General features: G+C 43.8%; 1 protein-coding gene across 2 annotated transcripts in view; it reads right to left on the reverse strand.

Annotated features, from left to right (window-relative positions):
* Positions 1-27,281, reverse strand: part of LOC138664204 (ABC-type organic anion transporter ABCA8-like) — a 141,097-nt gene that overhangs the window by 43,168 nt on the left and 70,648 nt on the right. For both annotated transcript variants that reach the window (XM_069750698.1, XM_069750699.1), the window contains exons 19-24: positions 22,835-23,030; positions 12,568-12,734; positions 8,167-8,294; positions 7,818-7,955; positions 6,854-6,964; positions 5,861-6,031 (exon numbers count right to left, since the gene is read on the reverse strand). In XM_069750698.1, coding sequence (XP_069606799.1) covers positions 5,861-6,031; positions 6,854-6,964; positions 7,818-7,955; positions 8,167-8,294; positions 12,568-12,734; positions 22,835-23,030 — 911 coding nt within the window. The remainder of the gene's footprint in view (positions 1-5,860; positions 6,032-6,853; positions 6,965-7,817; positions 7,956-8,166; positions 8,295-12,567; positions 12,735-22,834; positions 23,031-27,281) is intronic.

Raw genomic sequence — 27,281 nt, forward strand, 5'->3', positions numbered from 1 at the left:
CAGTGACTGCACCAGCAGAATAGTGAGTTCCAACTCTGGGGTATAATACAGGATGCAACTCAGGATCAGTAATGTAATGTATGTACACAGTGACTGCACCAGCAGAATAGTGAGTGCAGCTCTCGAGTATAATACAGGATGTAACTCAGGATCAGTACAGGATAAGTAATGTAATGTATGTACACAGTGACTGCACCAGCAGAATAGTGAGTGCAGCTCTCAAGTATAATACAGGATGTAACTCAGGATCAGTACAGGATAAGTAATGTAATGTATGTACACAGTGACTGTGTCAGCAGAATAGTGAGTGCAGCTCTGAGGTATAATACAGGATGTAACTCAGGATCAGAACAGGATAAGTAATGTAATGTGTGTACACAGTGACTGCACCAGCAGAATAGTGAGTGCAGCTCTGGAGTATAATACAGGATGTAACTCAGGATCAGTACAGGATCAGTAATGTAATGTTTGTACACAGTGACTGCACCACCAGAATACTGAGTAAAACTCTGGAGTATATGGAATGGGATGGAGGTTTAATTCAATGCGTTACTGATGCAGACTCGATGCAGATTAAAACTTGAGAAAGTTCAATGTACAGGTTTACAGTGTCAACGCGTTTCAAGGCCACATGCGACCTCTTCATCAGGACAAAAACCTAATCTAGACAGTGAAAGCGGCCCAGTGGCGGGCATTCACTTGTCAGGCCATGATACTGTGGCTGTGGTACACTCCTCAGTGGGGAGGGTGAGAGGTCCGGTGTCGGGGGGGGGGGGGGGCGGTATCGGTAGCCTCAGTGCCTCTGAATGCTGTTGACCCTGATCACTTAGTTGAGAAGCGGCAGCAGTGTGAGGGGGCTGCGGGGCTTCAGAGTTCTGATCCTCTTACCAAAGTGTTATTCTGTGTTGGCGTCAGTGGTCAGGAAGATCCTGATGCTAAGGATCAGCGGCGTCTCACATCAGCTAGAGATCAGTGGCACATGATATCAAACGGAAAGCAACATAAATGGCCCAAAATAGGACATTATTACTGTAGGGGCTAATTAAGGGATATTATTACTGCTGTGATATATTTTATTTTTGAGGATACTGTTTTCTTTGTCAGGTGGGGTTAGGGGGTCGGTGGTCCTGTTTCTCTGCAGGGTGACACTGTTGCATTTTTTATTCATCTGGCGTAGTGTAGAGGTTGGAGAAAAATTGGGGAATGTGCTCTAGATAACTGTGTTATTCCTGGCTGGAAGAAATGATGGCGGTCTACACTGGATGAAGAAGAAAAGAGATGATGAATATCTTCAACTAGAGACTTCTCTGGTGAGTCATTGTATTACTTATACAGAGCCCCTGTGTATAATGTCAGGATCAGTACAGGTTAAGTAATGTAATGTATGTATGTATACAGTGACTATACCAGCATAATAGTGAGTGCAGCACTGGGGTATAATACAGGATGTAACTCAGGATCAGTGCAGGATAAGTAATGTAATGTATGTACACAGTGACTACCAGCAGAATAGTGAGTGCAGCTCTGGAGTATAATACAGGAAGATGAAGATCTTCAACTAGAGACTTCACTGATGAGTCAGGGTATTGTACAGAGCTCCTGTGTATAATGTCACTGGTGACTCCGTGTGTTACCTGTACACTGACACTATACACTATGTAGTATATACAGAGCTCTTGTGTATAATGTCACTGGTGAGTCAGTGTGTTACTTGTACTAAATGTCCAATTTGGGGTCTGTATATGGGGGAGACAGGGCAAAAGCTTAGAACAAGAATTAATTCTCACCGCCACACAATAAGAGAAAAAAGAATGGATCTACCTGTGGCAATACATTTTTGTCTCCCAAATCATAACATTATGGACATGAAATTACTTGTGTTAAAAGGTAGCTTCAAATCTAAGAGAGACAGAAGAGTATGGGAATATAAACTGATGACGACCTTTGACAGTCTCACTGCAGGAATGAATGTGTAGCACGGATTTATGTCTTTTTACATCAACTAAGGAACTTGCCCCTCAGACTATAAGGGGTCATCACAACAGAACCTGACCCCAATCAGAGGACAATAAAACAATCCTTATCTAAGAGCTGGCCCAATATTTATGGACATAACTGTTTATCACTCATGGTAATTCTGCTTCATGTCACCTGTCTTATCCATGGTTTTTCCTTTTTTTTTCTGTGCTATGTTGTGCATAAATATGTGATTCTTCAGAATTTCTTTTAGTCTTTGCCTGATGAAGAGACCTGTGTAGTCTCGAAAGCTTGCAATTTGTTACCATAGTTCCAGTTAGCCATTAAAAGGTATCAACCACTGAGGACTCGCAATTCTAAATATTTTACTTGTACACTGACACTATACACTATGTAGTATACACAGAGCTCCTGTGTATACGGTCTTTGGTGATCACTGTATTACCTGTACACTGACACTATACACAGAGCTCATGGGTATAATGTAACTAGTGAGTCAGTAAGTTACCTGTGTGCTTAAACTATATACTATGTTTGAAGCTCCTGTGTATAATGGGACTTATGGTAATATTAGTATTTTTTTTATTAATGATCAGTATTGTAGTACTCAGTCACTATGCGGTGGTAATATGTGGTCTGGCCATAGTGTGAAAGTATTTATTCCTTGTATGTGGTATTCAGTCACTATGTGGTGGTGATATGTGGTCTGGTCGTGGTGTGACAGCATTTGTCCCTGTATGTAGTATTATTTGGTCACTATGTGGTGGTAATATGTGGTCTGGTCATTGTGTGGTGGTATTTGTCCCCTGTATGTGGTATTACTCGGTCACTATGTGGTGGTTATATGTGGTCTGGTCATCGTGTGATGGTATTTGTCCCTGTATGTGGCATTATTCAGTCAGTATGTGGTGGTAATATGTGGTCTGGTCATGGTGTGACAGTATTAGTTCCTTGTATGTGCTATTATTCAGTCACTATGTGGTGGTAATATGTGGTCTGGTCATGGTGTTACGGTATTTGTTCCTTCTCTGTGGTAATATTTGGTCACTATGTGGCGGTTATATGTGATCTGCTCACGGTCTGGAGGTATTTGTCCCCTAGATGTGGTATTATTTGGTCACTATGTGGTGCGACTCTGTGGTTCGGCCAAGGTGTGGCAGTATTTGTCCCTTGTATATGGTATTATTGGTCATTTTAAAAAATATATGTGACACATTCCCTTAAAGAAAAATAAATAAAAATATTTAATAGGTTAGAGTAAAATACGGTCCAGCCAAAAGAATATACCTTTTCGTGGTAGCGGCTTAAAAAAATCTTTTGGCCAAAACAAAAGCTGATGGCTATGTTTGTGATATGGTGTTAGATGGGAACTGTTAATGTGTGCTTGGTGAGGATGTGGTGCATAAGTGTAGTTGTTCCAAGAGTGAGCGGTGGGATTGTGGAAGGTTTGAGGGGTGAAGGCGGAGCTGGGTGGAGTCTCAAGGGGGCCCTGAAATTTCTAGTGACAGCCTTGTATGTGCACAGTGACACCACCAGCAGAATAGTGAATGCAGCCCGTCTAACACCTCCTGAATTCGTTGAAGGTATCATCCATAAAAGCAAAGGTCTTATCTGAAGTCATTCAAGTCGTTACTGAGAAAGTAGATCTCCAGATAGGAGAATTGCATAGGAGAAAATTGCCTTCTATTGTGCTGTCTGGTTTATTTCATCCACTTCTCTTAGGTCTTCCGTGGCTGAGAACTCATGAGCCAGTTCTTGACTGGAGATCTGGTGAAGTGCTTCATTGGAGACAGTTGTGTCACTAGAGGTGTCTGGTCCTTGTATGTCCAGTTTGGTCGCCTGTGTCACCATCTTCTCTGGCAGGTCTGCTAGTCACCGATTCATCGTGTGCTGACATCTCCGAAAGAAGGGAAGCAGAGACAATATCTCCATGCAGTTCTAGCAATTGTTTCAGTGACCTGCTCCAGCGAACCTCCTGAACATATCTTCATGGACACCAGTTTGGAGTTGGACCCAGAAAGGGTATCTCCTGTTCTCAAGTGGCTGGCTGACGATGATGTCAAGTCAGAGCGACCTTCTAAGTCTCTAGTATCCACCGACCAGGTGGATGAACTCCAGTCTGTCTTCTATTCTTCCAAGGTGGTAGCTGGTCTTGCTGGGCAAAGAGAGACTCAGCAATTTAAGGATCCTGTTTCCATGCCAGCTTTGGTCTGCTCTGAGGATGTCTTGATGGTTAGAAGCATCCTAACGAAGAAGAAGGTGAATGAAGTAACCTTTCTTGTAGTGGACTAGAGTGAACGTGGCCCTGAAGAGAAGTCATGGGAGTCCAAGAAGACAAGTCAGGCTTCACTTCTTCGGTGACAGTCCTTGTGGACTTAAAGAAGAGGGGGCGTAACAGAGGGGGAGCTGTAATGGTAATTCAGGGATGCCAACACACTCACTGCTCCAGCTGCACAGTGTGGCCTCAGTCATTGCTTCCTGGTCTGTGCACGTCGCACAGTCATCCTGGCGGCGCACCTAAAGGAACGCTTGCTCCCCTGTTCTAGCAATAGCTGGAAGGCTTCTTGTATATTACTAACATTTAATTTTAGAGCACCTTTGATTCCATGGTGCTGTACATGAGAAGGGGTAACATACAAAACACAAATAGAAATTGTATATATGGTACCTTCCCCAGAAGGGAGGTGCCTGAGCAACCACTGTAGTTCCCTACATTGAGTGTGAGTGCAACTGTATGTTGCCAAATCTCCCAACCTGGTATCCTGTGTAGTTTGTTCGGGATCCTGTTCCTGTGTTCCGAGTTTTCTGGTCCTGTTTTCATAAACCTGTATTGTCTGAACGATAGCCCGTATCCTGAATTGCCTGAACCAGAAGAGGACGCCGCTCCGGCAGTACCTGTACCTAAAGCCACTCCAGCAGTACCTGAACTAGTTTCATAAACCCATGTTGTCTGAACATGAACCTATCCCAGCATTCCTTGTTCGTCGGACTGTTACACCAGTGTCCGAATCCTGTTTGTCAGTGACTCCGAGTCTTTGTGCGTGACTGCTATCCTGATCCCTGGGGTCAGCAGCTGCAGTGCCGCAGACTGCCCAGGAGTGGTACCTGGCAGCTGCCTGCAGCGCGGCACTATCTCCACCATCAGGAGCTCTAGCGAAGACAAGGTAGCCGCTTTGCCACGCCCTTTCTGGGGAAACCCGGCGTTTGGCACAGTGGGTCCACGATCTATATGTGCAAAAGCATAACAAGAACTTTTAATCAGTGCAGAGTAAGTCTTGTAACACGTTTAGACAGTGGGAGACATTTATGAAAGGGCCTGCCCCAGTTTTACTACATCACCCACCAGGCGGACGCGCTTCCACACAATTCCACCAGAGCTGCTCTATGGGAACTCGGCTCTTTCTCCTCTCCTCTACCTCTTTGGCATAAGTGAGGTTTTGATAAAGACCCGCTGGGGTCGAAACGTTACCCGAATTGAATAGTCCGCCACCCATTTACCTCCTAAAAAAGCACCTGGTGATGTTTATTGTTTGTGTTAATAAAGAAACTACACAGTTTGCTGAACTTTCAACCATTTGAGTGCGGCTGATTTTTCTTATACTTGCACCAGTTTTCTGGCATTAAAAAGTTGCCTGTTTTTGCCTTACTTGCAAGAATTGTTTGCCCTCCTTTTCTGTCACTCTTGCTACTTTTCTAAAACAAACCACTGAATTTTTATGTAGGAGGTGTGGCATGATTGTTTTTTTTACTACAATTTAAACCACAAACTAGCGAAATGTTAATGGAGCTCTGGATTATGTTGCTGAATGCCAGATTAGCCGATGGGAAAAACATAAAAATGAAATAATCCATTCTAGTGACAATCCTCTTTCTGATTACTCACCAGATGCACGACCTTCCCAAACGACATGACAAGGTAGTGATCAAAAGCAAAAAATAATGCTGTCAACAGGTAAAGCAGGAGGCAGTAGAAGGTGATGTCCACTAATCCTTGTCCGAGCCAGTAGGCTGAAGAGAAGAGGCCTGACAACCGCAGCTGACACCGAGCTTTAATCTAAGAAAGTAAAAATCACTTCGTTAGGCCCATGGGTTTCACTGAACTTAAAGAATAACAATCGTTTTAATGTTATTTTCATAAATCAATTTAATAAGATAAATCTTCTTTCTCTTCCTGGATTGATCGTTCATTCTCAATTCACAGGTAAGATGTGTCTGCAGTGGAAACAGATTTTCTCATTAGTCAAATAGGAAATGACAGTTGGTGCTCATAAAGATTTATGGAACTTGCAGCAGAATGTCTGTATTTGCCTATAGCTCCTCCCCTTCATAGAATCCGATGAGCACCAACTGTCATCTACAATCTCAACAATGGGAAAATATGTCTTCACTGAAAACAGATTTTATCTGTGAATTGAGAGTGAAAGATCAGTCCAGGAGGAAAGAAGCGGATTTCTCTGATAAGATAAATTACAAAGTTATTTTCATGTGTACTATTAATTTATAAATAAAAATTGAAACAATGGGGCATGTGGGGCGGCATGGTAGTGCAGTGGTTAGAACAGCAGCCTTGCAGCGCTGGGGTCCTGGGTTCTAATCCCACCCAGGACAACATCTGCAAAGAGTTTGTATGTTCTCTCCGTGTTTGCGTGGGTTTCCTCCGGGTTCTCCGGTTTCCTCCCACATTCCAAAGGCATACTGATAGGGAATTTAGATTGTGAGCCCCATCGGGGACAGTGATGATAATGTGTGCAAAAATGTAAAGCGCTGCAGAATATGTTATCGCTATATAAAAATAAAGATTATAAAGATTAAACAACAGATACTCTTTAAATATAGGTTGTGCCGGTAGGTGCCGGGCATTGGCCACCTTACTTACCTTGTTGTCACTGATGCTGCTCATCGCAAAGTGAGGGGAGAGACTGGCAGTGAACAGGGCGTAGGATAAAATCTTTACAATGTGTAACATATGGAAATCTTTTTCACCATCCTAAAAAAATTAGAAGATAAAGAATAGGAAGTAACTATATCTCCTTTTGTTGCCTTTTTTTCTTGTGGCAAAACAAGTACATTAAAAAAAAGCAATAGTCCCACTAAAAAAATGTCTCCATAGTAACAGACTACAAACAAACATACGTGTAGTCGGACGCTGCAGTGATAAGTGGTGTCTCGCTGCCCTAGGTGTTCCGATTATGTATTTAATAATGGAAAAGCAGCAGTTAGGGACATATGGAAGACAGCATGACCAGACTACACAGTTTGTTTGTAGTCTGTTACCATGGAGATGCATAGGTCCTCACTGATGATGGGCGAGTGTACTTGTTGCTCGGGTTTTCCCGAGCACGCTCGGGTGACCTCCGAGTATTTGTTAGTGTTCGGAGATTTATTTTTCATCACGGCAGCTGAATGATTTACAGCGATTAGCCAGGCTGAGTACATGTGGGGGTTGCCTGGTTGCTAGGGAATCCCCACATGTAATCAAACTGGCTAATAGCTGTAAATCATGTTGCTGAGGCGATGAAAACTTAATCTCCGAGCAGTCATAAATAGTCGGAGACCACCCGAGCAACGAGTACACTCGCTCATCACTAGTCCACATATAAGCTGTATACACAAATCAGTAAGACATTTTTTTTTATACAAACTGTCTGCTAAGTTGCCTTATTTTTCATTTTTGATAAGTTGGAGCAAAGAAAAAATATACGGCAAAAAGGAGAACATAGTTTTTCCCTGCCAAAAAAATCTGCCATCACAAAACTTATGGGAAATATCATGACTATTATCCCAGCAATTCCCAGAGACAGATAATATCACCTCTATTTCATTTTCCACTAGTGACGTACGTCTAATATCGGGTTGTTCCACACATGGATGACATTTCCAGACTTCGACAACTTGAGAAAAGCATTACTGATGATGTTCACAAGGACGGGTAAGATGTTTATCGCTTTTGTGTTTCCAATTATTTGAAAGCTATAGCCCTACAATAATAATAAAAAAAAAATAATGCAACATAAACGTCAGAGACTCCTAGAGCACATCGCAAAATGCGGACCATAAAAAGCTGCCACTAGAGGGCGCTTATTGTCTGCAAATATGTACCGCTGCCATTAAATTCAATGCATGCAGTGACCCTTTTATAACAATACTGATAAGAAATCACCCATGGGCAACGCCAGAATGATGAATGACCTTTTCTCCACTAGAAACCTCAATGGCTCCTCGGTATGTTTCAGTGCTTGGGTCATATTTGCCATCCACCACATCAACCACAATGTCCTGTGCTTGTACGGCCATGACAAAGTCTTCAATAGCAGAGCCTGGTAGGGTGACAGGAAAGAAAAAATCCTGTATAGTCAAATTAAATATCATTCTAGCAAGTTATAGAAAATCCTACTCAACTTCCCTGTATGTGTCTGATAATGCTGAGTGACAGGCTTCCACTGCCTCCAAAATGGAAAATCGGCAACACCAGACGCAAAATATCTCCAAATTAGATCAGGAGTAGAAACAAGCTGAGAAAGCCCCCAGTGTGTGACATATTGCAGATAAGCTTGGAATATTTTATTTTGAATGAAAATCAATGTGCTCAGTGTGAGGAGCTGACTTGATTGCTCGTTAGTTTGGGGTGCACAGATTTCTCTTGGAGAGTGTTCAGCGTCAAGTCAGTGTTTCCATTCATTGATAGTAAGCAGAGGAAGACATGTGGGCTGGATCTCATGTATATGTGGCACCCCAGGGTCCTGGTTGTCACAGTGGTATTGCTTTCCTCTCGGGGAGAGTGATGCTACGTTTGGAGGCAAGAAAGGATAGCTGCATCCAGGTATCACAAACATGCAACACATTCACACTCCAGGCCACCAGGCGGAGCTTCTGCTCCTATTTATTAGGTCACTCCCCATATATATAGATAAGTGGTAGTCTGTAGGGAAAGTTAGAAAGTTCCAGACAGTAGTCTGAGGACGACAGAGGGTCCACGGAGCTGTGCATACCCACAGAGCTGTAGCTCCCAGAAAGAGACACTTTGCTGCGATTTCCTTCACGCTCACTGCAATACCATTCTCCTTCAAAGTAGAGGATACCAGAAGGGGACCAGCCCTGAACAGGCTGCCTCCTTCTGAGGCGCAGAACCTCGGTAGCCGGCACACCGAGGGAATAAGGACCCCTACACCTTATTTCAGAGACCGGCAGGACAGCTAATTGCATGTTACCTGTCCGCACCTACACCCAGGAGGCATGGTGACACCCCTCAGACCCGGGTTATCTAAGAGACCCTATAAACAGGCTCAAGTCACCAGTCATAGGGGTTTTGTCCTATCTTATAAGGGGGACAGAGAGAGCGAAACATCACATCTGTGAGACCCTTATGTGAAGCCATAGGCAGTAAGGGACTACACTGCAGCGCAAGGGAAGGCTACTGATTTCCACCAGGACAAAGGAACTCTGGACTTGCCTCCAAGCCGGCCGGACTCTGCCTACCCTATGGTCTGGTGCTCTGGACTGTGGATGCTGAAGTCTTCAGTAAAGGTAAAGAGACTGCAACCTTGTGTCCTTTTTGTTCTCTGCGCCTCACACCATCCACCATCTACATACTGGGAAGCCCTGGTGATACACTTCACCTGTGGGAAGGTATACCATCTAGCTGCCGTACCATCACCCCAGTGGACCCCTTAACGCACCGTCGGTCACCCTGACCGAATACCACAGGTGGCGTCATGAACATAAACTTTACCCCTTTAAATACCTTTCCCTTTTATACAGACGTCCCAGGGCCACGGACCGGGTCAGCCACCGTTACATCCCCCTGTGAACCGCAGGACCCGGTACCGAGTACCCCACGGCCCCTGGGGGCGATCCATATACATAAGGCTTACATTAGCATTTCTGTCCTGCATCTTTTTGGGGCATGTGTGTTTTTATTCCTCTCTGCAGGGGGCATTCTTTGTGCACAGCCCTGTGGACAGGCTGGAGACTGGGCTTCTGGAACACACTTCATTCTTTGTGCCAAAAGCTAATTTTTAAGGGGGAGTGAACACTTCTGCCCATCCAGGGGGCTGATCCAGGAGAGGGAGAACAATAATCTACATGTTTAGTGAAGGTACGGTTGTGGGATCTGTTGTCTAGACTTGAAGAACTATCTGAAGGACTGTTGTTGCCAGCTGGAGTGGGATACACGTTCTACAGTCGTGATATCCATAGTCTGGAGGAACAGAGGCTGTCACTAGGGTTGAGCGAAACGGGTCGAAAATTTTCAAAAGTCGCCAACTTTTGGCAAGGTCGGGTTTCATGAAACCCGACCCGACCCCTCTGTGGGGTCGGCCATGAAGTCGGCGATCTTTTGAATCTGGAATCGGAATTCCGATACCGATTCCCGATATGTTTAAGATATCGGGAATTGGTATCGGAATTCAGATTTAAGTGTAAAATAAAGAATTAAAATAAAAAATATCGCAATACTTACCCTCTGACGCGCCCTGGTACTAACCGGGAACCTTCCTCCTTCGAATCAGCGCCTCCAGGACCTTGCGGTGACGTCGCGGTGACGTCGCGGTTTGTGATTGGGCGCGCGGCCGCCCATGTGACCGCTCGCGCGACCAATCAGAAGCCGTGACGTCACCGCGACGTCACCGAAGGTCCTGCAAGCGCTGATTCTTAGGAAGGAAGGCTGTCGGAAAGAAGCAGGGCGCGTCCTAGGGTGAGTATATACCTAATAGGAATATACTCACCCTCGGACGCGCCCTGCTTCTTTCCGGCAGCCTTCCTTCCTAAGAATCAGCCCTTCCAGGACCTTCGGTGACGTCGCGGCTTGTGATTGGTCACGCGAACGGTCACATGGGCGGCCGCGCGACCAATCACAAACCGCGACGTCACCGCGACGTCACCGCAAGGTCCTGGAAGGGCTGATTCGAAGGAGGAAGGTTCCCGGTTAGTACCAGGGCGCGTCAGAGGGTAAGTATTGCGATATTTTTTATTTTAATTCTTTATTTTACACTAAAATATGGATCGCAGGGCCTGAAGGAGAGTTTTCTCTCCTTCAGACCCTGGGAACCATGGAAACCCAATGCACTGCATTGGGTTTCGGGTTTCGGCCGACCCCGACCCCGACTTTTTTATAGGATCGGCCGATTTCACTCGACCCGACTTTTGAAAAAGTCGGGTTTCGTGAAACCCGACCCGATCCTATAAAAGTAAAGGTCGCTCAACCCTAGCTGTCACTGCAGACTAAGCTATCAGGAGATACCAAAAGTTGACCAACCAAAAGTTGGGACACAGTGGGTATCACCTGGTACGGAGGCAGTGGAACTTTCCATGCCGGGTTGGGATCTTGTAGTCTTGGGACATTGCATTGTGACCATCTACCCGAAATTACTGTAAGGGTATGTTCACACGTTCAGGATTTCCATCCTTTTTTTTTCCTGACTGTTTTTTAAAAAACTGCAGCTCTTGGCAGAAAACGCAGGTCCTTTTTTTGGTCCTTTTTTGGTCCGTTTTTGATGCGTTTTTTGATGCGTTTTTTGATGCGTTTTTTTGATGCAGTTTTCTAGCCAGAGTCTGTGTGTTTTCTAGGAATTTTTTTAGGGTTAAAATGGCTGAAAATACCCTAACCCTACCCCTAACCCTACCCCTAACCCTACCCCTAACCCTACCCCTAACCCTAACCCTACCCCTAACCCTAACCCTACCCCTAACCCTAACCCTACCCCTAACCCTAACCCTACCCCTAACCCTACCCCTAACCCTACCCCTACCCCTATTCTAACCTTAGTGAAAAAAAAAAAAAAAATTCTTTATTTTTTTTATTGTCCCTACCTATGGGGGTGACAAAGGGGGGGGGGGTGTCATTTACTATTTTTTTATTTTGATCACTGAGGTTATATCTCAGTGATCAAAATGCACTTTGGAACGAATCTGCCGGCCGGCAGATTCGGCGGGCGCACTGCGCATGCGCCCGCCATTTTGCAAGATGGCGGCGCCCAGGGAGAAGACGGCCGGACGGACACCGGGACGCCGGGTGAGTATAAGGGGGGGAGATTAGGGCACGGGGGGGGGCATCAGAGCACTGGGGGGGGGGCATCGGAGCACTGGGGGGGGGCATCGGAGCACGGGGGGGCGGGATCGGAACACGGGGGGGGCAGCCACACTCCGCCCACGCACTTCCGCCCGCTCCCCGCACTTCCTGCTGCAGCGGTTCTGCACATCAAACCGCAGTAAAACCCGCAGATATATTTTTGATCTGCGGGTTTTACTGCGGTTTGGACCTCACAATGGAGGTCTATGGGTGCAGAACCGCTGCGGCTCCGGAAAAAGAATTGACATGCTCCTTCTTTTTTCCGGGAGCTATTCAGCGCGTCTTTTTTTTTACAATTTCCGGACCATGTGCACAGTGTGTCCTGTTTTCCATAGGGTACAGTGTACTGTACCCTGCATGGAAAACAGCTGCGGAACCGCAGCGGCAAAACCGCCGCGGTTCCGCGGTAAAAAACGCACTGTGTGAACATAGCCTTAGACCATGGACTTAAGGAACAAAAAATAGTATTAACCTGTCTAGGTGATTATTACAACCCACAACATAACGTCTCCTCAACCAGATACCTGTGTTATTGTGAATCAAGAGGCTGGTGTAGTACCCATGGTATCGATCTCCTGGTCTTGAGAAGTACAGATTGGGGGATAGTTCCAATGAATATATCATAGGAACAACGGCAATAAATATTCTCATCGAAATCAGTGGTAACATAAACAAGACCAAGATCAGTAATCTGGAAAAGAAAACAAAAAAACATATATTGTACATCCTGCATAGCTGTGTTTCCTATACATGCATCCTGAATTATACTCCAGAGCTGCACTCACTATTCTGCTGGTGCAGTCACTGTGTACATACATTACATTACTTACCCTGTACTGATCCTGAGTTACATCCTGTATTATACCCCAGAGCTGCATTCACTATTCTGCTGGTGCAGTCACTGTGTACATACATTACATTACTCATCCTGTACTGATCCTGAGTTACATCCTGTATTATACTCCAGAGCTGCACTCAATATTCTGCTGGTCCAGTCACTGTGTACATATATTACATTACTGATCTTGTACTGATCCTGAGTTACATCCTGTATTATACTCCAGAGCTGCACTCACTATTCTGCTGGCGCAGTCACTGTGTACATACATTACATTACTTATCCTGTACTGATCTGGAGTTGCATCCTGTATTATACTCCAGAGCTGCACTCACTATTCTGCTGGTGCAATCACTGTGTACATACATTACATTATTTATCCTGTACTTATCCTGAGTTACATCCTGTAATATACTCCAGAGCTGCACTCACTATTGTGCTGGTGTAGTCACTGTGTACATACATTACATTACTTATCCTGTACTGATCTGGAGTTGCATCCTGTAGATCTTTTATTACAAAAATGAAAAACATAACAATAATAATAGCAGAAAACTTAACAAAAATATTAGCCAGAAAATAATCCGTATACTGAACACTGGTCCAGCCGCTCATTCTCTCCTCTCACTCATACTATACAGTATATACAGAATAACAACGCTGACTCTGGTCCGGTCACCAAACAAAATAATATTAACAAATAAAAAAAAACAATGGCAAACAAAAACTATATACTTGAACTTTTTTTTTTCATATATATATATATTTTTTAATAAAATAACTACAAATATATACAATACTAAGCTTTCCTTCATTTCCAACCCCCCGCACTGGCCTGAGAGCTGGCCCTGCGTCTCATGCCTCAGTCCATGTCCAACGTCCATAGGCCAGATCAGGCAGTGCTAGTTTTCCCCCAAACAACCCAGTGTCCCATAGTCCCACAAGATAATCCCACCTCCCCCCTTTTCCCACCACCCAACCTAACACCTACACCCAATTCTATATCCCTATATACAATATATACATTATATACAGCAGCACACACCACAATAATTACAAATCACGAGGCCCAAGTTCGGCGCCTGCAGCCCTACATCACTGTATAATGTAACATACATAGTAACATAGTAACATAGTTAGTAAGGCCGAAAAAAGACATTTGTCCATCCAGTTCAGCCTATATTCCATCATAATAAATACCCAGATCTACGTCCTTCTACAGAACCTAATAATTGTATGATACAATATTGTTCTGCTCCAGGAAGACATCCAGGCCTCTCTTGAACCCCTCGACTGAGTTCGCCATCACCACCTCCTCAGGCAAGCAATTCCAGATTCTCACTGCCCTAACAGTAAAGAATCCTCTTCTATGTTGGTGGAAAAACCTTCTCTCCTCCAGACGCAAAGAATGCCCCCTTGTGCCCGTCACCTTCCTTGGTATAAACAGATCCTCAGCGAGATATTTGTATTGTATCCTTATATACTTATACATGGTTATTAGATCGCCCCTCAGTCGTCTTTTTTCTAGACTAAATAATCCTAATTTCGCTAATCTATCTGGGTATTGTAGTTCTCCCATCCCCTTTATTAATTTTGTTGCCCTCCTTTGTACTCTCTCTAGTTCCATTATATCCTTCCTGAGCACCGGTGCCCAAAACTGGACACAGTACTCCATGTGCGGTCTAACTAGGGATTTGTACAGAGGCAGTATAATGCTCTCATCATGTGTATCCAGACCTCTTTTAATGCACCCCATGATCCTGTTTGCCTTGGCAGCTGCTGCCTGGCACTGGCTGCTCCAGGTAAGTTTATCATTAACTAGGATCCCCAAGTCCTTCTCCCTGTCAGATTTACCCAGTGGTTTCCCGTTCAGTGTGTAATGGTGATATTGATTCCCTCTTCCCATGTGTATAACCTTACATTTATCATTGTTAAACCTCATCTGCCACCTTTCAGCCCAAGTTTCCAACTTATCCAGATCCATCTGTAGCAGAATACTATCTTCTCTTGTATTAACTGCTTTACATAGTTTTGTATCATCTGCAAATATCGATATTTTACTGTGTAAACCTTCTACCAGATCATTAATGAATATGTTGAAGAGAACAGGTCCCAATACTGACCCCTGCGGTACCCCACTGGTCACAGCGACCCAGTTAGAGACTATACCATTTATAACCACCCTCTGCTTTCTATCACTAAGCCAGTTACTAACCCATTTACACACATTTTCCCCCAGACCAAGCATTCTCATTTTGTGTACCAACCTCTTGTGCGGCACGGTATCAAACGCTTTGGAAAAATCGAGATATACCACGTCCAATGACTCACCGTGGTCCAGTCTATAGCTTACCTCTTCATAAAAACTGATTAGATTGGTTTGACAGGAGCGATTTCTCATAAACCCATGCTGATATGGAGTTAAACAGTTATTCTCATTGAGATAATCCAGAATAACATCCCTCAGAAACCCTTCAAATATTTTACCAACAATAGAGGTTAGACTTACTGGCCTATAATTTCCAGGTTCACTTTTAGAGCCCTTTTTGAATATTGGCACCACATTTGCTATGCGCCAGTCCTGCGGAACAGACCCTGTCGCTATAGAGTCACTAAAAATAAGAAATAATGGTTTATCTATTACATTACTTAGTTCTCTTAGTACTCGTGGGTGTATGCCATCCGGACCCGGAGATTTATCTATTTTAATCTTATTTAGCCGGTTTCGCACCTCTTCTTGGGTTAGATTGGTGACCCTTAATATAGGGTAATGATCAATCAAAACAAAAATCTACAGTGTCAGCAGCAGCCCACCACCAGGAAAGGAGATGACCAGACTAGGGCACACTAAAAGAAAAGCCCCTCCAGAGGAGAGCGGCCCTCCGTGCGCCCAGTCTCCCATACTCCAGAGAGCGCACCTTCACCAGGTCACCAAGTATGGTCCTAAACACATCTTCCACTGGGAGGATTTTTCGTTGCGTCAATACTAAGCACTGTGCGTTCCACGTGTGATACCTAACCACTGTGCTAACTAGAAATAAGGTGCAGCGGTCCCGACCACCAAGGTCTCCGAATGCTCCATAGGCCCATTCCGCATAGGAGAGACCGGCCAGCCAAGACCAGCCAATGAAGGCGCCCACCCTGTTGTACTCCTCTGTGTTGAAGGAACAATGAAGCAGGAAGTGGTCCATGCTTTCCAGCAAGATACCACAATGCTCCCGAGGACAATTCCTGTCCTCAGAGCTCCTACACTTAAGATTGTCCCTCACACACAGTTTCCCATGGAAGCAGCGCCAAGCCAAGTCCCAAAACTTTGAGGGGATCCTGATAGAATTCAAAAGATGCAAACCCACCCCAAGATCCCGACTTGGGCAGTCCCTGAGCGCCAGAGGCCTCTGGAAATGGGTCAACAGAACCCTATTGTCAAGGAGTTTCCTTGGCAGAGTCCTGATCTCCCACATTCCCAGACCCCACCGACGAATTACCTTCAGAACCAAGGTAGCGTAAGCCAGAAGATGTCCATGCGGTGTGCGAAGATCCTTCACTTGCCCTCCTGTCTCCCATTCCTGGAAGAAAGGCTGAAACCATCCCCTACAGGAGAATACCGACGGAGGAGCCCTCTCTTTCCAGAGGTTTGCGATATTGATCTTAATGAAGGTATCCACAAGGAATACCACAGGGTTGACCATACCTAACCCTCCTAGTCTCCTCGTACGGTAAGTAACCTCCCTCTTGACCAGGCTCAGTCTATTCCCCCATAACAGTTGGAAGAACAAACTGTAGACCCGAGTCCAGAGAGATTCCGGCAAGATGCATACACTGCCCAGATAAATCAGTAAAGGGAGCAGGTAAGTTTTGATCAGGTTTACCCTTTCCCTTAGGGTCAAAGACCAACCCTTCCATTGGTTCACCTTCTGAGTGGCGATCTCTAGCCTGCTGTCCCAATTTTGTTTGGGGTAATCCCCCTGGCCAAATTCGATGCCAAGGACTTTTGCAGAGACTTTGGGTCCTGGAAGGGTGTCCGGGAGATCAAAACCAGGATCTCCTCCTCCCAGCCTCTCTCACACTTATCCCGGTTGATCTTGGACCCGGATGCCTCCGAGTAGCGATCTACCTCTGACATCAGCCACCCTGCCTCTTCATGAGAGGAAACAAACACAGTGACATCATCGGCATACGCCACCACCCTCAGAGTGGCTTCCGGTGCTGCCTGGTCCATCCCGATCCCGGCCAACGGTCCACGCTCCACCCTCCTAAGAAGAGGGTCAATCGAAGACACGTACAGAAGCGGGCTCAAGGGATAACCCTGGCGAACACCGGACCCAACCTCAAAAGAGCTGCCAATCCAACCATTCACAAGCGGGAAACTCTCTGCCCCACTGTACAAGGTCTTAAGCCAATCAACAAACCCCCCCCCGGCAGGCCATATCTCAGAAGGACGGACCAGAGGTACTCATGATTAACCCGATCAAACGCTTTTGCCTGGTCCAGTGACAGCATGTACCCCTTCCAGTGACCAGCCCTACCCTGCTCCACTGCCTCTCGGACACAGAGCACAGCACTAAATGTTCTGCGGCCTGGAACAGAGCAATGCTGGGCCCCCGAAAGGAGTCAGGGTGCAAATTTGACCAGCCGATTAAACAGCACCTTTGCCAGAACCTTCCTGCCTGCATTGAGAAGCGCCATGGGATGCCAATTCTCAATGCAAGATGGGTCCTTACCCTTTGACAAGATGATCAGAGCAGACCTCCTCATTGACTTCGGCAGAGTGCCCGAGGAGAGACACTCATTGAATACCTCAGTCAAGAGGGGAACCAAAACGTCCTTAAAGGTCTTATAGAATTCAGATGTTAAGCCATCTGGACCAGGCGATTTTTTTGGGGAAAGCCCTTCAATCGCCAACTGAACTTCCTCTTCCCTGATCATTTCTGTCAAAATGTCAAGAGAGGGGTCTACCCCTGGTTCGGGGACAGCTTCAGCCAGGAAAGCCGACATCTCATCCCAATCAAGATCCCTCTTCCCCAAGAGGTGTGAGTAGAAGGATCTGACAACCTCCAGCATCCCTGATCTGGATCGCCTCAGGGACCCCGTAGTGTCGACCAGTCCTGTAACCACTTTACTATTCACTGACATCTTGCAGTTTCTGTAAGGGTTGGGCGAGCGGTACTTCCCGTAATCCCTCTCAAAAAGCAAAGATGCATGTCTATCATACTGACACCTCATAAGCAAAGATTTCACTCTGGAGATCTCCTCGCGGCTACCTCCAGTTGAGACAAGATGCTCGAGTTTCCTCCTCAGACCCTGATACAGGCGGTACCTGCTCAGACTCCTGAGGCTCGAGAGCTGGCGGAAGAATCTCGCCACCCTTTCCTTGAACATCTCCCACCACTCTGACTTACTACTGCAAAGATCCAGTAATGGTACCTGGCTCTGAAGAAAATCCTCATGGAGTTGATTTCTAACCGTTTGTGCAGACACATGCACATTTGTGGCCTGCTGGAGGTCATTTTGCAGGGCTCTGGCAGTGCTCCTCCTGTTCCTCCTTGCACAAAGGCTGAGGTAGCAATCTTGCTGCAGGGTTGTTGCCCTCCTACTGCCCCATCCACATCTTCTGGTGTACTGGCCTGTCTCCTGGTAGCGCCTCCAGCCTCTGGACACTACGCTGGCAGACACAGCAAACCTTGCCACAGCTCGCATTGATGTGCCATCCTGGAGGAGCTGCACTACCTGAGCCACTTGTGTGGGTTGTAAAGTCCGTCTCGTGCTACCACGAGTGTGAAAGCACAAACAACATTCAAAAGTGACCAAAACATCAGCCAGAAAGCATTGGTACTGAGATGTGGTCTGTGGTCCCCACATGCAGAACCACTCCTTTATTGAGTGTGTCTTGATAATTGCCAATAATTTCCATCTGTTGTTTATTCCATTTGCACAACAGCATGTGAAATTGATTGTCAAACATTGTTGATTCCTAAGTGGACAGTTTGATTTCACAGAAGTTTGATTTACTTGGAGTTATATTCTGTTGTTTAAGTGTTCCCTATATTTTTTGATCAGTGTATATTCATATAAATACATACATTCTCATTTTTTAAATTTTAAAAATTGCAAAAAGTAATATAGTCGATGCATGGTTAGTACCCAGTATCAATTCCTTTTGAAAGTATCGCCACTTGTAAACGCTTTTTGTAGCCAGCCAAGAATCTTTCAATTCTTGTTTGAGGGATTTTCGTCCATTCTTACTTGGACAATTCTTCCAGTTCTGCGAGATTCCTGGGTCGTCTTGCATGCACTGCTATTTTGAGGTTTTGCCACAGATTTTCAATGATGTTCAGATCAGGGGACTGTGAGGGCCATTGTAAACCCTTCAGCTTGCGCCTTTTGAGGTAGTGTGCAGCACGGTGGCTCAGTGGTTAGCACTGCATCCTTGCAGCACTGGAGTCCTGAGTTAAAATCCCACCAAGGACAACATCTTCAGGGAGTTTGTATGTTCTCCCCGTGTTTGCGTGGGTGTTCTCCAGTTTCCTCCCACATTCCAAAGACATACTAATAGGTAATTTAGATTGTGAGCCCTAGTGGGGACAGCAATAATGTGTGCAAAAACTGTAAAGTGCTGTGGAATATGTTGGAGCTATATAAATAAAGAGATTATTATTATTATAGTCTATTGTGGATTCTGACATGTGTTTAGAATCATTATCCATTTATCAAAGCCATCCTGTTTTCATCTTCAGCTTTTTTTTACAGATGGTGTTATGTTTGCATCAAGAATTTGTTAAAATTTAATTGAATCCATTCTTCCCTCTACCCGTGAAATAATCCTTGTGCCATTGACCAAAACACAACCCCAAACCATGATTGATCCACCCCCATTGCTTAATGGTTGGCGAGATGTTCTTTTCCTTGTGGAAATCATTGTGGCCAAAGAGTTCTATTTTAACCTCATGAATCCACAGGACTTGTTTCCAAAACGCATCAGGTTTGTTTAGATGTTCTTTTACTTACTTCTGACATTGAATTTCATGGTGAGAACTCAAGAGAGGTTTTCTTCTGATGACTCTTCCATGACAGCAATATTTGTGCTTGTGTCTCTGAACAGTAGAACAATGTACCACAACTCCAGAGTCTGCTAAATATTTCGGAAAATCTTTTGAAGTCAAGTGGGGGTTCTGGTTTGCCAATCTTGCAATCTAGTAGCCCTGAATTAAATTTTGCTTCCTCTTCCAGCCCTTATTTTGACCACCACTTTTCCTGTTAACAGCCATTTCTTAAAGGGAACCTGTCACCCCGAAAATCACGGGTGAGGTAAGCCCACCGGCATCAGGGGCTTATCTACAGCATTCTGTAATGCTGTAGATAAGCCCCCGATGTTACCTGAAAGAGGAGGAAAAGACATTATATTATAGTCACCCAGGGACGGTCCCGCTGCTGGTCCGGTCAAACGGGTGTCTCTGGTCCGCTGTGGCGCCTCCCATCTTCATTACAAGACGTCCTCTTCTGATCTTCAGCCACAGCTCTGGCGCAGGCGTACTTTGCTCTGCCCTGTTGAGGGCAGAGGATAGTACTGCAGTGCGCAGGCGCCGGAAAGGTCAGAGAGGCCCGGCGCCTGCGCACTACAATACTTTACTCTGCCCTCAACAGGGCAGAGCAAAGTACGCCTGCGCCGGAGCCGTGGCTGAAGATCAGAAGAGGACGTCTTGTAATGAAGATGGGAGGCGCCAGAGCGGACCAGAGACACCCGTTTGACCGGACCAGCAGCGGGACCGCCCCTGGGTGAGTATAATATAACGTCTTTTTCTCCTCTTTCAGGTAACATCGGGGGCTTATCTACAGCATTACAGAATGCTGTAGATAAGCCCCTGATGCCGGTGGGCTTACCTCACCCGCGATTTTCGGGGTGACAGGTTCCCTTTAATTACATTTCAAACTGAGGAAAGGGAACTTGAAAATACTTTGCTATCTTGCTATATAGCCTTCTTCTGCTCTGTGGGCCTCCACCATTTTCATATTCAAAGTGCTAGGCAGCTGCTTAGAAGAACCCATGGCTGCTGTTTTTTGACACAAGGTTAGAGGAGGCTGGGTTTTTATAAAGTTAGGAAATTTGCATCACCTGGCCTTTCTTAACGATGATGGTGAACAAGCCATAACCCCAACAGGCCAACAAAGGTCTGAAACCTTGGTCAAAGTTATCTGAGCACACAAATATCCAAGGGTGCCCGAACGTTTGCATCAGTACATTTTCCTTTATAATAATTTTTAAAATGTAACAAAATGACATTATATATATTTTTTGCCTAAAATACAAAGGAAATGTACCATCTTTAACTTTAAGGAAAACAGATGAAACGCGGTCTAAGGAGCGCTGAAAGGAAACTCTGACACCAGAATGGGGTTAAGCCACAAACAATCTTTAACTTTTAGGTCTTTTAGAGATTATTTTATCTTCGACTTGCTTAACTGTTCACAAGAAGAGTAATTTTTACCAGGCGGGTCCAAAGTTTTACATGCCACTGTATCATTGACATTAGAGAGCAGGGAAAGCATTGGAAGTCAGAAAGTTAGGAAACCATTAACCTTCTTTAAACCAATTCCCGAAATCTGCAGGACATGTAGAGCAGAGCACATATTGGGTGTGGGAGTATAAAGCAGGCTGAGGAGTTGAGCCAGCACCATAGCCAGAATCTGCCTTTAAGTAGTTGTGATTGGAAATAAGCTCAGATCACTGCTGTTAACTACTAAAATGGCGATGTCAATCTCTGATAGTAGCATTTAAGGTATATGGATAGGGGAAGCGCTATGCTATTCCGTGCACCCATTGACCCTCCACTATGTGATTGCAGGGTACTGACTGGCTACTATGGCATCTGGGGGTCTGCTGGCTGCCATGTTCATGCTCCTGTGTTACCCAGCCACAGGTTGTCCTTTATAGGAGTTTGTCTTTGTGCTTTTCTCTATATACAATATATATATATATATACAATCGGATTGCAGTATGTAGAATAAGCGATTGCAGGTTCACGTCCTCTAAGAGTACTAGAAAACAAAAAGTGCTACGAAAAAAAGTTTTAGAAAATATTTAAAAATGTAAATAAAAATTTGAATCCTTCTCTTTTTCCCTCATTAAAATGTAGATTGAAAAAAAAAGAAAAACATATAAAATTACAAAATATAAAATGATATAACCAAAGACCATAAAGTAAAATATATAAACCATTCAAAATTGTCATTTTTGGGTAGCAGCACTTGCACAGAAAAAAAATGAAACAAAAAGTGATCAAAATATTCAATGTACCTAAAAGAGGGCTAAATAAAGCATCAGCTTGCCTGGCAAAAAAAAAACAATCCTTCAATTGACAGAAAAATAAAAAAAAGTAATATGAAAATAGTCCCAAAATACAAAAAAATATTTTCTTTTTAAATTTGAGAATTTTTTTGACCACTAAAGTGAACAAATCAAAAAACAAACAAAACTTTGTTTGTTTGGTATTGCACCAATCGTACTGACCTGGGGAATCATCTCATATGGTACCTATTACCACATAATGAATGTTGTAAAAACAAAACAAAAAAATTTCTGAAATGCATTTTTTTTTTTCGAAATTTTCTGCACTTGGAATTTTTTCTTCATTTTTGAGTACATGATATAGTAAAATGAGTGGTGTCATTCTTAAATTCCACCTGTCTTGCAAAGAAAAAAATTAGCGGAAAAATAAAAAAAGTGATGTCTCTTGAAAGAAAAGGAAGGAAAAAGTAAAGCACTAAAATGAAAATTTGCTGCTGAGGGAAGAGGTTAAAAATATGGGTAAATGGGACAGAATGCTTTCAAGTATAGGCAAAATGTAAAGTTTTCTCCCAGATCCATGACCATCAGTTCTATAAGCTCCATATGAGATGAACTATTGCAATTATACCGTGATACTAGACACAGGACTCATTAATGTGTTACAGCTCACATAGATCTGAAGATTTTCGTATCATGTTTCAGCTTCAGGTATCGGATCCGTGCAGCAGCCAGAACTTGTTGTCTCCAGAGCTGGAAGCCGGTAAGTGTCACATTTCCCGAGTCTGACATCAGTAAGACAGATTCATCCATTTCTGCCAAGAAGGAGTCATCTACTGTCTGCTGCTCCGGGCTGAAGACACTGAAATCTAGAATGAGGCAGTGAATCACATATTACATATCTAAGTACAGTACAGAGCAAAAGTTTGGACACATCTTCTCATTTAAAGATTTTTCTGTATTTTCATGACTATGAAAATTGTAAATTCACACTGAAGGCATCAAAACTATGAATTAACACATGTGGAATTATATACTTAACAAAAAAGTGCGAAACAACTGAAAATATGTCTTATATTCTAGTTTCTTTAAAGTAGCCACCTTTTGCTTTGATGACTGCTTTGCACACTCTTGGCATTCTCTTGTTGAGCTTCACGAGGTAGTCACCGGGAATGGTTTTCACTTCACAGGTGTGCCCTGTCAGATTTAATAAGTGGGATTTCTTGCCTTATCAATGGTGTTGGGACCATCAGTTTTGTTGAGCAGAAGTCTGGTGGATACACAGCTGATAGTCCTACTGAATAGACTGTTAGAATTTGTATTATGGCAAGAAAAAAGCAGCTAAGTAAAGAAAAACGAGTGGCCATCATTACTTTAAGAAATTAAGGTCAGTCAGTCCGTAAAATTGGGAAAACTTTGAAAGTGTCCCCAAGTGCAGTGGCAAAAACCATCAAGCGCTACAAAGAAACTTGCTCACATGAGGACCGCCCAAGGAAAGGAAGACCAAGAGTCACCTCTGCTTCTGAGGATAAGTTTATCCGAGTCACCAGCCTCAGAAATCGCAGGTTAACAGCAGCTCAGATTAGAGACCAGGTCAATACCACACAGAGTTCTAGCAGCAGACACATCTCTACAACAACTGTTAAGAGGAGACTTTGTGCAGCAGGCCTTCATGGTAAAATAGCTGCTAGGAAACCACTGCTAAGGACAGGCAACAAGCAGAAGAGACTTGTTTGGGCTAAAGGAAGGAATGGACATTAGACCAGTGTAAATCTGTGCTTTGGTCTGACCAGTCCAAATTTGAGATCTTTGGTTCCAACCACCGTGTCTTTGTGCGACGCAGAAAAGGTGAACGGATGGACTCTACATGCCTTGGTTCCCACCATGAGGCATGGAGGAGGAGGTGTGATGGTGTGGGTGTGCTTTGCTGGAGACACTGTTGGGGATGTATTCAAAATTGAAGGCATACTGAACCAGCATGGCTACCACAGCATCTTGCAGCGGCATGCTATTCCATCCGGTTTGCGTTTAGTTGTACCATCATTTATTTTTCAACAGGATAATGACCCCAAACACACCTCCAGGCTGTGTAAGGGCTATTTGACCAAGAAGGAGAGTGATGGGGTGCTACGCCAGATGACCTGGCCTCCACAATCACAAGACCCGAACCCAATCGAGATGATTTGGGGTGAGGTGGACCGCAGAGTGAAGGCAAAAGGGCCAACAAGTGCTAAGCATCTCTGGGTACTCCTTCAAGATTGTTGGAAGACCATTCCCGGTGACTATCTCTTGAAGCTCATCAAGAGAATGCCAAGAGTGTGCAAAGCAGTCATCAAAGCAAAAGGTGGCTACTTTGCAGAACCTAGAATATAAGACATATTTTCAGTTGTTTCACACTTTTTTGATAAGTATATAATTCCACATGTGTTAATTCATAGTTTTGATGCCTTCAGTGTGAATTTACAATTTTCATAGTTCTGAAAATACAGAAAAATCTTTAAATGAGAAGGTGTCCAAAACTTTTGCTCTGTACTGTACATACAGAGCACTATTATAGTAGTTATAGTCTGGTACATCGGGGGCAGTATTACAGTAATTATATTCTTGTACATAGGGGCAGTATTATAGAAGCTATAATCTTGTACATATGAGGCAGTATTATAGTAGTTATATTCTTATACATAGGGATAGTATTACAGTAGTTATATTCTTGTACAAAGGGGGCATTATTATGGTAGTTATATTCTCATACATGGGGTAGTATTATAGTAGTTATATTCTTGTACATAGGGACAGTATTATAATAGTTATACCATATATAAGAAAGAATGCGGCAGCACTCACCGAAGATGCGTGGTCCAAGTCCTTTATTAAGAACGCTTACAGTGTAGATAACATGCTGACGGCACGGGGGAGCAGGAGAGACAAGGAGGTGAGCAGGGAAAGACGACGGCCGTTTCACGCCTACTGTGGCGCTTCAACGGGTCTCAGGTGTCAGGGAATGACGTGGGCAAGATAATGGGTGAGTAAACACACCCTCTCCTCACGCCTCCAATCACTGACAACTGATTATAATAGTTATATTCTTGCACATAGGAGCAGTAATATAGTAGTTATATTCTTGTACATAGGGGCAATATTATAGTAGTTATATTCTTGTACAGAGGGGGCAGAATTATAGTAGTTATATTCTTGTACATAGAAGCAGTATTATAGCAGTTATATTCTTGTACATACTGGCAGTATTATAGTAGTTACACTCTTGCACATAGGAGCAGTATTAGAGTAGTTATATTCTTGTACATAGGAGCAGTATTATAGCAATTATATTTTTATACATAGGGGGTAGTATTATAGTAGTTATATTCTTGATCATAGGGGCAGTATTATATTAGTTATATTCTTGCACATAGGAGCAGTATTATAGTAGTTATATTCTTGTACATAGGGGCAGTAATATAGTAGTTATATTCTTGTACAGAGGGGGCAGTATTATAGTAGCTATATTTTTGTACATAGGAGCAGTATTATAGGAGTTATATTCTTGCACATAGGATCAGTATTATAGTACCGTAGTTATAATCTTGTACATAGGAGCAGTAGCTATATTCTTGTATATAGGAACAGTATTATAGTAGTTACGCACGTGGTAAAAATTGTTGGCACCCCTCATTTAATGACAGAAAAACCCACATTGGTCACAGAAATAACTTGAATCTGACAAAAGTAATAATAAATAAAAGATCTATCAAAATGAACAAATGAAAGTCAGACATTGATTTTCAACCATGCTTCCACAGAATTAAAAAAAAAAATAAAACTCATGAAATAGGCCTGGACAGAAATGATGGTACCCCTGAAAATAATGTGACAAAGGGGACATGTTAAATCAAGGTGTGTCCACTAACTAGCATCACAGGTGTCTACAATCTTGGAATCAGTAAGTGGGCCTGTATATAGGGCTACAGGTACTCACTGTGCTGTTTGGTGACATGGTGTGTATCACACTCAACATGGACCAGAGGAAGAGAAGGAGAGAGTTGTCTCAGGAGATTAGGAAGAAAATTATAGACAAATATGTTAAAGGTAAAAGTTATAACACCATCTCCAAGCAGCTTAATGCTCCTGTGACTACAGTTGCACATATTATTCAGAAATTTAAGATCCATGGGACTGTAACCAACCTCCCTGGACGTGGCCGCAGGAGGAAAATTGATTGACCATTGTTGAAAAAATAATAAAAAAGCCAGACTGGAATTTGCCAAACTTCATGTTGACAAGCCACAAAGCTTCTGGGAGAATGTCCTATGGACAGATGAAACAAAAATGGAACTTTTTGGCAAGGCACATCAACTCTATGTTCACAGACAGAAAAATTAACATATCAAAAAAAAAATGTCCCTACTGTGAAACATGGAGGAGGCTCTGTTATGTTCTGGGGCTGCTTTGCTGCATCTGGCACAGGGTGTCTAGAATCTGTGCAGGGTACAATGAAATCTCAAGACTGTGAAGGGATTCTAGAGAGAAATGTGCTGCCCAGTGTCAGAAAGCTTGGTCTCAGTTGCAGGTCATGGGTCTTACAACAGGATAATGACCCAAAACACACAGGTACAAACACCTAAGAATGGCTAAGAGGAAAACGTTGGACTATTCTGAAGTGGCCTTCTATGAGCCCTGATTTAAATCCTATTGAGCATCTTTGGAAAGAGCTAAAACATGCCGTCTGGAAAAGGCAACCTTCAACCAAGAGACAACTGGAGCAGTTTGCTCTTGAGGAGTGGGCCAAAATATCTGTTGAGAGATGCAGAAGTCCCATTGACAGTTACAGAAATCGTTTGATTACAGGGATTGCCTGAAAAGGTTGTGCAACAAAATATTAAGTTAAGGGTACATCATTTCTAGACAATAGTAAATAGTAATCACACACTGGCGCTAAGAATGCAAAGGTCTAAAGCTGCTGATACCAGACAGGTGCCGTGCCAACCCTGTCACAATCCAAAAGGTGGAAGAAAAGAAACTAGCAAATGAGGTATAGCGCTAATACATATACAATCAACTAGACGTGGCTATGGTAGCCTAAAAGCTACAGCATGCGGTGTACCCATATACAGCTTGAAATG

Source organism: Ranitomeya imitator, chromosome 2 (genome assembly GCF_032444005.1).
Source record: "Ranitomeya imitator isolate aRanImi1 chromosome 2, aRanImi1.pri, whole genome shotgun sequence".
In the NCBI taxonomy this organism is placed as follows: Eukaryota; Metazoa; Chordata; class Amphibia; order Anura; family Dendrobatidae; genus Ranitomeya; species Ranitomeya imitator.